Raw genomic sequence first — 12,631 nt, 5'->3', positions numbered from 1 at the left:
TGCCAGGCGGCGGGAAGGCGGCACCTCGCAAGCAGTTCCTGAGCGAGACCCGTCCTCATGCAGAAGGGTTCCTGCTCTGCAGGCGAGGGGCTGCGGCTCACTCTCACCGCCCTCAGGCACAGGGCGTGCAGGTCCCGCCCGGATTTGGAGGTCCTTTTTGGAAAGCAACACTTTGTCTTGCACCCCTATGAAAGTTTTATCCTGAGGGCAGCGTTTCTTGTCTTAGGTAAAGCGCTCTGCCTTACAGGTGGTAATGTCAGTATTCACTTACTCGGTGCTTTTAGATGTGTAGTAGCCCAGCCTCCTCTTCTCACAGCCTTAAATTTTACGTGTGAACATGGCTGCGTTAAACAAGCATCTGAGTAACAGAAATAAAGCACAGCCTCAGATACTTGCTAGTTTCGGAATTACTCTTCACGCTACGCTGCTGTATTTGGTGCCTGCAATTCTACATGGCGGAGGCTGGTGTAGTATGAACGAGAAAGGCTACCACAGTTACCCTTCTTTCACAAAAGCAAAGGCAGAATTCTGATTTTATAACAAGCTACTGAGCATCAGCCAACACTTTATATGCAACTACGATGTTTACAAATTATGGAAAGCTGGGGGAGAAAAGGAGAGATAATGATGTTTTTATTATGACTTGCATTACCTTAAGTTAATACACTTGTACTGCAAGGAAAACATAAACGTAGGCTCATGATGTCAAGTTTCAGCAGAGGTCTTGCTACAGAACCACAAACGCTTCATTTGTGCATCCGCCTCATCAGGAAATCCAATCCCAAGAACCAAATTTTAAGAACGAAGTCACAAGATTCGCAAAGGTTTTTAAGATCTCGCTACGTGCCACTGAATCAAAAAATACACACTCCGATTGCTATCTGTGCCAGTCACTGCCGCCCTTACCCACCCTACCCAGCCTGAAGGGCACTGGCACGCATGTACCTATACCACAAAAAGTGGAGCTGCGGAGTTTAAAGGTTTGCTTTGGTAACAAAATCTTGCTTGGCCTCCCATCGCTCCAGACTTTTAAACGAAGTTCATGAACAGAAATTTAAGACACTATACACAGAGTTCAAGTGTAACAGTTCATGTTTCATGCTTTTAATTCTATGGAGAACTATGCATCGATCCTGAGGCAATGGCTCCAAATTACTAAGCAGAAGTAGCTTTCCTAAGCAAGCACTACGTAGTTTTTAAGATGCCAATATATCAAAATCAGAGAACAGCAGGCGATCCCTTCGTTAATAAGCCCAGAAGAAATAAGGATGGTGTTAATAGGATAAAGTAAAAAGCAAGCTGTTAAATATCCAATTTTTATGGTGTTCTAGTGTCTCTTGGCAGACGAACTAGACAAATTATGGTGACTTTAGAACGTAACCTTCCCTTCTATAGCTTGAGGGCAGAACTACTCATTCCTCAATTTATAATTTTATACTGAATTACAAATTACCTCTTTTAGCAGAACACCTTTTAAGGCCTTGAAATTCTGCTGCTTCTCCAAACAGATTTATCTATCTTATCTTACGGCAGTCTAGAAAGAGTTCTAGTTACACCAGTGATTTCCAATAGTTTAAAACCTCCGTTTGCCTCAGAAGCTGCCATTTTCCCCAAAGCTGCCTTTCCCCCCAGCCCGAGTCTCCCCACGACGAGCGCTTTGGCACAGCCGCCCCAGCAGGCAGAACTCGGCACAAGCACGCGAGCTCCGACAAGGAGGTGCTCTGCGGATGGGGCAGACACAGAGATCGAGCGCGTCAGGCCCGAACGCCGCCGTGGCTGCTGCCGTGGCGGCCGTGTTAGGACGTGACAGCAGGCTTTGTCAAAGTTGGCTGAATGCTGTAATTGGGTCATCTATGACGTGGGAGCAAGCCCATGAAATTAAAATAGCATCCATCAGTCACCTCACAGACAGGCTGGTTGGGTATTTCTTCTTTCTGCTGCTAAAATGTGGATTCTGAGCATCCGGACAGTGCACCTCCCATGCTTTTAAAGGAATGAAATCAGGTGTCTAAGGGGCTACACCCAGGATTGCCCAAAACACTGCCACTAGCAGGTGACTGCGCTGGTTTTGTTGTTTGTTTTTTTGGTTGTATTTTTGTTTTTAAATTATTTTTATTTTAACATAGTTAGCATTAGATGAGTTTGGATCCATTCACAACCCAGCAGGCTCAGAAGCAGCCTAGCTGCAGGGTGGCACAGAAGGTTACTGGTTAACTACTTCTACCTTCACCTAATGTCTTGAAGGGTTTGCAAGCGGTTCAGGTGCTAAGTAAAGCTTTACTGCTAAGCAAGCACAAGCCTTCTGAGATAAAACTGCACCAGTTACGTGGCTAGGCATTTCAATCGCTGATAGGTCCGCACATCGTGCTATACTAAGCAGCTACAGGTCTCAGCATATCTCCTGGAAGCACTTAAGATGGCTCAATCAGGCAATCTGCCACGAGTTTTAGGATTCCCGAGTATTCTTAGAAAAAGAACAAAAAAATAACACACGCACCCCCAAGACTACCTTCACACAAAGATCATGACTGTTGTAACAAAAGCCTAGAACTTCAAGTGAAGTTCTAGCTGACATTTGCCTCAACAATACTTTTCAGATCAGTTCTTTCCTACAAGTGTCAGACATTAAACACCAGCAGACACCCCCGGCAGCTACACGGTCAGGCTTGTTAGGCACTCAGTCCTGAGTGGATTTAGGCCATCCTGATCAATTTTCTTCCATGAAACACTGAGAAGGAACAAAACACACACATCAAGTGAGGCAGGATCTCTGCTCACCTTCAGCTGAGATCTAGAAGCTGCTGCAGTCTCTCACAAGGTCTAGGATTACACGTATTGACCACGGGAGCACGTATGATAAATATAACTTTTGCTCTCTCACTTGCATGGAAGGTATTTCCTAGCATGTCTGCTGTTCTGCCTAGCAATTTCCGAAAGGATTTTGAAGTAGCAGGAAATTCTGTTGAAATGGATGTCTACTTCAGCCAAAGATGTGGAAGACATTGCTGGTGTCAGGTTAACTAAAAAAAAGAACAGGTCTCAAAGTCATCCTCTTACTCTTACCCAAAGTTCCCTTTTGCTTTTTCCTAATACAAGTGACTGAGACAGCATCAAGTAACTACTAAGGAGCAAGATAAAAATAGTTATTCACTGTGAATTACCACTATCTTAACGGGATTTATTTCGACAAACATAACCACATGTGATAAAAGTAAGAGAAAAGTCAATGCTTCGTTTTGCCTTGCTTAGTTCCAGTAATGCCCAAATCAGTTTTGGAAGTCCTGAAAGTCAGTTTTGAAAGTGTGTTTTGTTTTGAATAAACCAAAGATTTCTGCTATGGAAAAAAAATAATGTATATGTTTTTATGTTACGTTTATAACAAGGCTTTTAAAGAAAATAGTTACAGGTATTCAACTGCATCAGACTTCAAAAGAAAAAAAGATTACACATACAATACAAAAATACAAAAAAATATTTTTTAGAACTTACAAACTCAAAAGTCTAAGTGGTCAGAGCTTTCCTAAAATAATAATTAAAAAAATACACTTCAAGATGCACTTTCCTTTCTGCACTTGCAGGTTCAACTTTAGCATGAAGAAAGGTTTTAGAGGCAGGATGAAAGCAATTAACACATTGAATTCTAATTTCAGCCTGGAACTGGTTGTCATTTAGTGGTCAACGCTATCAGGTATTTGAGTTTAAAAAGAACCTTTTGTTCATGGGGGGGAGGAGGGGGGATGTTGCTGTTGATAACTTTTTGTTTAACCAGTTCTGCTAGTAAAATGTTTTAAAAATATGCAATCTGAATTAGACTGAAATTTAGGCAGTCCTTACTAGGTTTGAAATCCTACAGCACTGGTCTGCAGTATGAAAGCTAGGAAATTAAACTGACCAGACTAACGTCATTCTTGACAATTACTGCAAAAGGCAGACAGGGAGGAAAAGGTAGAGTATTATTTCTGAAGTTGACAGTTGTTAGAAGCATTAGGACTGCAAATACAGTATTTTTCTTTAACCTGATAGCGTCCGCTGAGGTCACAGGCATCGAGGCATTTTGTTTTAAATGGCAAGACAGGGAAAGTGCATCTTTGATTTTTCATACTTAAGCAGTGAGTTACCGATTTTTGGTGTGGCTTTTATTCCTTCTAGGCATAGTAAAGAAAAATATTTCAACCAAATGTGAAGCTTAATGTACATTAGCTTGTCTTTTTGGTGGTGGCTTTTGTGTGCCACAAGAAAATGCTAACAAGCACTACTCAAGGCTAACGATTTAAGAGGAGCACACTGAAAATACTGATTTACCTGTGTAGTGAATATTCTTTACAGACTGTATCTAATATACAGACAAGGCCCATTTCCCGAGGATGAAACAGGCCACAGAAGGTTACACATCCTACATGACGTTTTAAACAAAATTAGAGCTAAGTTACCAGAGCCACTCAGAGCAACGTAATTCCTAGTTTGCAGAGACTTAACAAAGGTGACTGCAGGGAGAAAAAAAATCCAGGTTCTTATTATTTCCTGCATAAGTTTATATTCAAATTAATAGTCCAGTAACACTTCTAGCACAAGACAATGCTCACTTTCTTTAGCAGTATTCCTAGGAGTCAACTGTTTCTCCTGTTATGAAGAGGGAGCCAGAAGTGAGAATGCCAGAGCATTCAACGTTAACCTGATTAAAGAGACAGTAACCTTTTTCATCCACCTTAATTAATCACTGACAAAAAAAAATAAAATCTTAAAAAGGTACCACTCCAATTTCTTTATTATCTGTAACCTTTTGAAACTAATCACATGGAACTACAAAATTAGCAAATGCCTTGAAATCTGTATACAAAACATAAATTACCTCTAATTTCAAACTCAGTTATTAGTGTACCACTCAAAATCTTAAAAAAGTGGCTCCAAAGATAGTCTTATACCATTCTTAAAAAAGGAAACTGTTCCTTTAACGTTACACCCTCCCCTCCCCCCAAACACCCAACTCTCAATCCACATCATTTAGTTATTTTCTTGGTCGTGGACATTTCCAAGATGAGATTTTATATTTCGTTCCCATAGCTTCTGGTTGTCAGAAAAACCATGCTTTCCTTTATTGAAGGAATTTGGTCCTGCTGAGGTTGGTGTATCCCTGTGAAAAGTAAAACAAGATCAGTTGAGAAAGTCAGTTCAACTATAGTAGTTTGTGCAACATGACACTGAAAACACCAATTTCAAGTCCATCCTGCCGCCAGAAATTACCACACATTTCCTTCTTTCCATTACATCGGGAGTCCTCACTATTAGCAACTGTAAGTTAGCCAGATAATTGATCTCTCTGTAGCATGTCAAGACAGAGCGACGAGATGGGGCAGCAGAGGAGGTGGGAGTGGCAGCAACTGCTGCCAGCTGTGAAGAATTTGTTGCAAGGGCTACAAAAATGAGGATCCAAATTTGCTACTGGAGAAAAAAAACCCACTGAACAGTAGTGAGCCTCCAGAGGACTGACTGTAAAAGCAGTCTATCACGATAAACATCTTTAAAATATATATGCTCAAAAATCCATCCCTAACTTAAGTGAAGCCTCCTCTGAAAATGTTCCTATTTGTTTTAGGATTGGCCTAATACTCAAATTTGTGGCAAGCAGAAGAATTAGATAGATTTGTTTTATAAGTAAACAAGCTATTCTTTGTCCCTCTGGAGGAGATGATTCTCATCTTCCCCTTGTACGGGAGTTGAAAAATCTGAGCAAACTACCCTACTTCAGGGCAATTTATGAAATGGAGAACTAGAATAACACAAAGTTTAGCAGCAAGCAGGAACTCCCACCTATTATCCTTCCAAGAAGAAAGCTAGCTTCTATTTAATATAGACTCAATTTCTTCCTCAGAAAGAAAGAAGGCAGCAAATAAGATTCAAAGTGCAAATGTAAATGTACTATTTTTAGCATACAGCTGACACATGAGAAAATATTTATACTAACATTTTATTGATTCTGGAGAAAAACTTTTTGAACCTCATCTATCTTCTTATATTTCTAAACCATCTGCAAGATCTGACCTGTGCTCGAGAAGGCATTCTCACACACTCACCCTTCTCCAAACCATAGTTAAAAACTGACCTACCTTCCAATGTTCTTCATGCGCATCTTGGCTTCCGGGGGCATTTCTTCTGGTTCACTCTACAGAGAAAAAGGAGGTTAGAGTGTGGCTGGCCGCTATCTTTTGAACATTTCAAATGCCTGACAAGATAAAGTACGGACTACAGCCCTACAGGAAAGCAAAGTGACTTAGGACAAAACAGAGGTTCTACAAGGTTATAGAAAGTAATACAAATTCCTTTGTTCACCTCTGTGTAAGACGGAGCAGTAACGCAACAATAAAATATGCAGCAATCCAGAAGCAGCACAACTTTTCCTCACCTGCCCTTTATCAAGGCCAGAGAAAGCAACCATTAATTCAAATTATGTTGTGCATCTCATTTTCAGGGAAAAGTTATCACACTTTAATGATTTCTTGAATCAACACGGAGCTACAAAGTTGTACAGTCTTAAATAGAAGCACAAGAGATGTTTCTAGGTTGAAAATCCCTGATATTTATGTAAAGAACCTTAAATGACCGACTCTCTCTGCCTAACTCTAACCCACAATGGTATCTTAAGCTATGTTGATCACTAGCTTATTACTCACATCTTCATCTTCATTGAAAGCTGCTGCTACAGAAAGGGTTTTTGGAGCAAGGGTTGGAACAGGCTCTTTAGGCTTCTGAAAAAGACGAAATGCACAAGTAAAGTAAGTCTACTAACTCAAAGAAAGCTACCCTTGGTACTTTAAATATTTTGGTAAAATGAAATCAAACACCTTCACTGAAATGGGCAATGAGGGGGAAAAGTGTTTTTGTTTGAATCAAGCAGATAAAGGTTTCTCTCTAATGAAAAGAGAAAATGGCTGTTCATTTGTGCATGATATACTCTGAAAAGCAGGTTGAGCCCTCTCATATTACAATTCCCCACAAGCAAGTCTTGACTTTCTAGCAGACTGCAGGGGTACACAGCCACTGATGCATGACATGAACAATTAAATCAGAATCTGAACAAGTTGGGGTATTCAAAATTTTACTATGTCACTGTCTCCATTATTCTTTTGGAGTATCCTTATCCATCAATGCCAGAAACACGAATATGTTTATTTTCTTGTCTTTTAACAACATAACAGCTTTCTGGCTTAAAACAATTCAATACTTTTTAACCAGCATCATTGTGCATCACACAGTCTGATTAATATAAGGCTCCTTTAAAAAGTATTATTTTGATTTCCAATAAATACCTTCCTCTATTTAAAGTGTAAGAAGCTATCAAAGTCACAACTGTTACTGTAATACAGCAGAGATATCGAAAGCAGCTCCGAGATCACTAAGAAAGCATTGAGTCATCAGTAACCGTCTGCTTCTACAGTACTATCTATTATCTAAATCAATCATCTAAATCAATGGTATACAGTGCTTCCTCCATTTTGACTTTGTTGGTGATTATTTCATACACACTCATAGTTTTGAGGCTGCAGAGTCCTTACGCGACTGTCTACAGCTAATCCTCACCAATAGTGTGAGGTATAGTATAAACGTATAAATATTGTGCCAGTTTTTAAAGCATCAGCTCCACAGGAATGGGTAACATACTAAGGGAGTAAAAATGACTAAAAAGAAACAGGGTAAGTTTCAGCACTGTCCAATCTGGTGCACTGTCAGTCACCCACTAAATTCAGTGAGCCAGAAATCCTGAGCCAAATTTATTGCCACTGGAAGTATCTTTCTACATGAGAAATGGGAGCTTGCCAGTGGCTCAGAGAAGGCCGCTTTGTCAATTTTTCCAAAGTCTGAGTTGAGCTGATTGCATTTATACCCTAGAATGCCGTCAGCCCACATCACCCTCCCATCTCAAAATAACAGAGCACTCTTCATCTTTTGCAGATCTGTGAAATTCTGGCATTGCAGGTACAAGCCTTTCATAATTACAGTTTGAATTTAATCCAGACAAGGATTTATAATGTATCCATCCCAGTGGTAGGTGGGAAGTATAAATGAGCTGTATTAAATAGAGAGGCAGCATCTGGCTTGTCCTTGGCCAAGCTAGTAGGGGACTACTTTGGTAGCAAAGAGAAGCAGCCGATTCACATCCGAACAAGCACAAGGATACCCTGTACTGGACAATAAAGGGGATCAGAATTCTTAGGAACCTATGTAATGAAGCCTCATCTCTTGCATATAGTATGCGTGAGTCATACTGACCTTGCAAAGAACAGGCAAAGTCATTGAAAAATAAACTACAGTTCCCCATGCTAAAATAAGATCTTTGGACCGGAAGACGACGACCTATTAAGCCATCGAGGAGAGTACTTGCTTTCTTGTAGCTTTAAGCATCCTATGCAACAAAGCTCCCAGCACTCATTTCAAAGTAGCCGGAACAGTTTAACAAGTCTGCTCATTTCCCTCAGGAAATTATTCCAGACTTATCAAATCTCATTACAAAATTATTCCGTATGTTCATTTCAGTCAAGCTTTATGCTTCCTGAGACAACTGACCTGGTATTAATCACCTTGAAGTACTTACACATGCATGACCAGCTGGCCCTGCAATGCTGTCTTAAACTTTATCCAAGTTACCCACATGTAATTCAAAGCTTTTCCTTCTGCAAGGAAGCCTCCCCAAAGTACTTCCCCCTTTGCCTCACCTCCCTTAAAATTAAAAGCCCTCAGATAACTTACATTTGCTCCTAGTTTGATGGATATTGCAGATGCCTTCTTTGCTGTCTGACTGCCTATGGAAAATCCAAACTTGGACATTTTGGCAGGAGCAGGCTTTGTGGTGAAGTCTTCAGCTTCTTCATTAGCTGCCCGTTTCTCTGCGCTGCGGCTCGAACTTTCTCCTCCATTACTGGAAGAAACAGTCTTAGTTTTCACAGGTTTTTCTGCCTCTTCTTCAGGTCCTGGTGAAGTCGAAACAACTTACCAAGATGAGCTATTTTTACTGAGCAGATTGATGGGAGCAGCAACCTCAAAAAGCATTATACTTTGGGTGCAACAGGTAAGGTGTTTTTAGTGACAGCAGTTTCCACCAACGTACATTTAGTGGACAGCAAAACACAAAGAGGAGAAGAAACTGCAAGCACTCCACTACTTGTAAAGAACTTCTTGTGTATGAGCCAGGAAAACAATCTTGAAGCACCATCTCTTTATTTAGTATGGAAGTCAAAGTTCATGTAGTAAATTAAATGTAGATGACTAAATCTTTTTAGGGTTTAAGTTGCCATAGATAAGCTTTCATAATTGGAATCCCAATTCCAAATCTAGAGTAGATAATCTAAGTTAAAATTAATTCTACTAAATTTCTATAACAAACATGTCCATGCCAGTCTCTAGGCTTGTCTGGCACAACTCTAAAACCATGGAAGTGACTACAGTGAGGCCGGCTGTCTCAATCATGTTTCAAGTCACTGCTTGTCCGCATCTCATCTGTAATAAATCTGCCAAGCTCTGCTTGAGGAAGGAATCAGCACTAGAAAAACATATATATAGATTTCATCTTTTCTGGTTTTGTATAAAGTCATGGAAAACATAGCAGCTGCACAATGATCCACAGAGAAAAACACTCAAATCACATTTTCATTCCTATACACTCAGCTTCTTCAGCTACATCAAGAGACAAAAGTGTCCTTGGAAAACTCGTACTGAACATAGTAAGTCCTTTAGCAAAAATACATTTCTCTGCTGCTGCAATAAGCAAACCACTGCAGTAGCAGAAGGAAAAAAAAAAAACAAAACCAAAACCAAACACACATTGGGGAATGGACAGGAAAGTGCTCATACTATCAGCCCAAGAAAAACTGGAGCTAGGACCAGTTCCTCCTTATATCAACTGAGAACAGGACCCTCCACACACAGCAAATTCAGACCATCGGGGAGAAAGCTCTCTGCACTGCTCTCTTACAGGAAAAAGCTATTAAGTAAGACAGAGCAATGGGAGACAAGCTAGTCTGAACCAGGGGTCAACAAGATTGTAGCTCTGAGGAAAAAAAGGAAGCAAACAACATCAGGAGAAGGAAAAACTAGGGACACCATCTATATATATTTTTCTGCTATTTCCCAAATCATAAGCAGCAGAATATATCCTTTCTACCCCACTCTTCTAGCTATCAAGATAATAAGTAATTGGAACAAAAATGGATTTATTATTCACCTTTGGAAACATGTCAGATCGCAACAAAATTAATTAATAACTTTAATCAATTTCACTCTATTAAAAAAATGGTACTAGTCTGCACTACTAGAAATTTGACCCAGAAAGTACAGATATAAAAGTGACAAACAAAGGAAGAAAGAGAAACAAGCAAAATTTACACAAGTGACCTTGGGTACTGGTTGCTATCTTAGCACAGTTTTCCAAACAGCAGTCCGCAAGGCTATGAGAAGCTCTTTACAGCTAGTCCATGAAATCACATTAAACAGAGTATTCAGTTACAAGTCCAGTCTAGGTACGCTACAGACTGTGCGGTGATTCGAGGGTAGGCAGAAGATTCATTGGCTTGAAAGTGTTGGAACCGTGGGCCTAAAAGTCATCTTTTTCATAAGATACAAAATCCACAGCAGCCCAAATCTCAAGGCACGCTGGACTAGTCCAGGTTCCTAAGCTAATGCTAGCTTGAAGCTAATTACACTACAGTTAATTCTTTGACTGCAAATTCTAGAATATTGCTAGGCACAAGATAAAGCCTAACACAATCTACCCACATCTGTTTTTTCACCAAAATATTAAATAGCTTCTCTCTCAAAATTAGCTCCTCTCACCACTGCATTCTGAATGTTGCTTCTACTAGGCTCCACTTAGGAAGAAGAGCAGACTGCTGAAAGAAATAGCTTCCTTATAAAAACTCTTACTTGGTGAAGGAGCTATAAAGGGCACAGGACAAGCGGGGTAGGTAGGGAGGGAGCCATTGTGCTGTTCTATTTCTGCAGGAGACAGTTAGAAATGCAGACATATATTATCCATGAAACAGGTCTCTCCCATCTCCCATGCCAATGCATATGTATTTTTCAAGACATTAAGGCTTCTTTATTATTTCCTAGAGATCCCAAGGAGGTCATATTTCACCTATGGAAAGGACCAGTACTATTTCGAACACTAGTCTGACCAGTGCTCTTTTCATGAATCACAGTAATAAAAAGCTGTCCTGTTTCACAGATGAGTTTTTCTCAGGAGTATCAACAAGCTATGTAAGTGGAGAACTTTCACTGTCTAGGAGGTTTAAGTGACAAGACTGACAGTGCTAATTGCACAGCATTTCAGGATCTCTTGCCTCTGGGAGTGCGACCATTGGTGGTGGTGGGAACAAACCAGTCACAACTAAGTCAGTTTTAAGGTAAATGCCACTGATCTTGGCAAAAGCTAAAGACTCTAAATTGCTTTCAAAAATCACCAGTTATGAATACGGAAAAAAAAAAAACCAAAACCCACCCAACAACAACAAAGAAACCCCACAACAAAACCCAAACAGATAATCAAGAGTCAAGGAACTACCTAAAATCAGCTATTACTGTTCACATTGTAGTGATTATCAGAAATAACATTCACTGTTGAGGCTATCCTAAGTGGTCTACAAGATTGATTTAATCTTTCAACAGATCAAAGAAATGCCCTCTGCCTACAGATATACTTAAACCAAAAAAAAAAAAACCAGGAAAGGGAGACTACATCTTTCCAAAGACACTGTCTTTTCAATTTTAAGTTAGGGGAAGAAAGAAGGAAAGAAACATGATTAAAAATTTTAGGAGAACTGATAATAAGCAGTACAGAAGATGGCAGGACTGTCCAGTCATAATATAGGTAACACAAAACCAAACAGAAAACTTGCAGATTGCTGCCAAGCAAAAAACCCAGGATGCTTAAAGCAGCACATAAGGAGTATTCACTGTACCCATTTTAAAAGGTGCCACAGCTGTTAAAAGCTAATCTTTAAGGCGTTGCCTTCATCCTTGCCAGCAGCAACAGCCAAATTTCTCTCAATACACGGCAGAACTATGCCGTATATTTTCTTACGGAGAGAGAAATAACGCATTTACGTGCACAAGGAGAAGCGGTTACATTCTTAAAAAAAGCTCCTGTAAGGCTGCGGCTGACTCTCAGGCGTGAGGACAGCGGGCCCAGACCTCGGCCTCTCCTCCAGCGCAGCCCCCTCAGGCCCGGGCCGCCCCCTCTCCCCACAGGGCCGGGCACGGCCCCTCACGGCCCGGCCCAGGCCTGCCCGGCCGGGGGCGGCACCCCTAGACACCCCCCCACCCCTGAGGGACCGGCCCGGGCCCCCTGCCCACCCCGCAGCTACGCGGCGAGAGGCGCTACATGTTCACCTCCTGCGGGCTGCGGCCGCTTCGCCTTCTCCCCCTCAGCTCTGCCGTCCGCCATTTTCCCCCGACTCCGCCTCCCGCGCCGCGCATGCGCGCCGCCCCGCCGCGGCTCCACCGCCCCTCGGCCCTCCCCCGACCATAGAGAAAGAGCGGGCGGAAGCCAGAGCGGCCAGGCCGGCCCCGCCTTCCATGGCGCAGCGGCAATGACGCAGCCGGAAGCTTTGCACTCCGAGCAGGCTAGGAAGGCGGGAAAGCC

General features: G+C 41.4%; 1 protein-coding gene across 2 annotated transcripts; it reads right to left on the bottom strand.

The window, feature by feature from the left end:
• Positions 1 to 616: 616 nt before the first annotated feature.
• Positions 617 to 12,520, bottom strand: PCNP (PEST proteolytic signal containing nuclear protein). 2 transcript variants are annotated; one of them, XR_015705188.1, is made up of 6 exons: positions 12,379 to 12,520; positions 8,743 to 8,963; positions 6,669 to 6,743; positions 6,105 to 6,160; positions 2,779 to 5,131; positions 617 to 849 (listed from the first exon to the last, which is right to left on the bottom strand). XR_015705188.1 is itself a non-coding variant. In XM_087759534.1 (5 exons), exons 1-5 carry the CDS (start codon positions 12,431 to 12,433, stop codon positions 5,002 to 5,004), a joined length of 537 nt encoding a protein of 178 aa, XP_087615660.1. In that variant the 5' UTR covers positions 12,434 to 12,520; the 3' UTR covers positions 617 to 5,001. The 2 variants fall into 2 exon arrangements, 1 of the variants encoding a protein (XP_087615660.1); XM_087759534.1 differs by having other exon boundaries at positions 617 to 5,131.
• Between the last annotated feature and the right edge of the window lie 111 nt (positions 12,521 to 12,631).

Source organism: Nipponia nippon, unplaced genomic scaffold (assembly GCF_047370975.1).
Source record: "Nipponia nippon isolate SJK-2023a ecotype South Korea unplaced genomic scaffold, ASM4737097v1 scaffold_2, whole genome shotgun sequence".
NCBI classification, from domain to species: Eukaryota; Metazoa; Chordata; class Aves; order Pelecaniformes; family Threskiornithidae; genus Nipponia; species Nipponia nippon.
This window is presented reverse-complemented; position numbering and strand designations above follow the sequence as displayed.

Bases quoted from the DNA above. Each gene is read 5' to 3' on its own strand.
- PCNP (XM_087759534.1), bottom strand. From the start codon at position 12,433: ATGGCGGACGGCAGAGCTGAGGGGGAGAAGGCGAAGCGGCCGCAGCCC. The intron at 6,744-8,742 runs GTAAGTTATCTG...CGTCTTTTTCAG, and splicing joins CCATCAAACTAGGAGCAAAT to AAGCCTAAAGAGCCTGTTCC. The intron at 5,132-6,104 runs GTAGGTCAGTTT...TACTTTTCACAG, and splicing joins CGCATGAAGAACATTGGAAG to GGATACACCAACCTCAGCAG.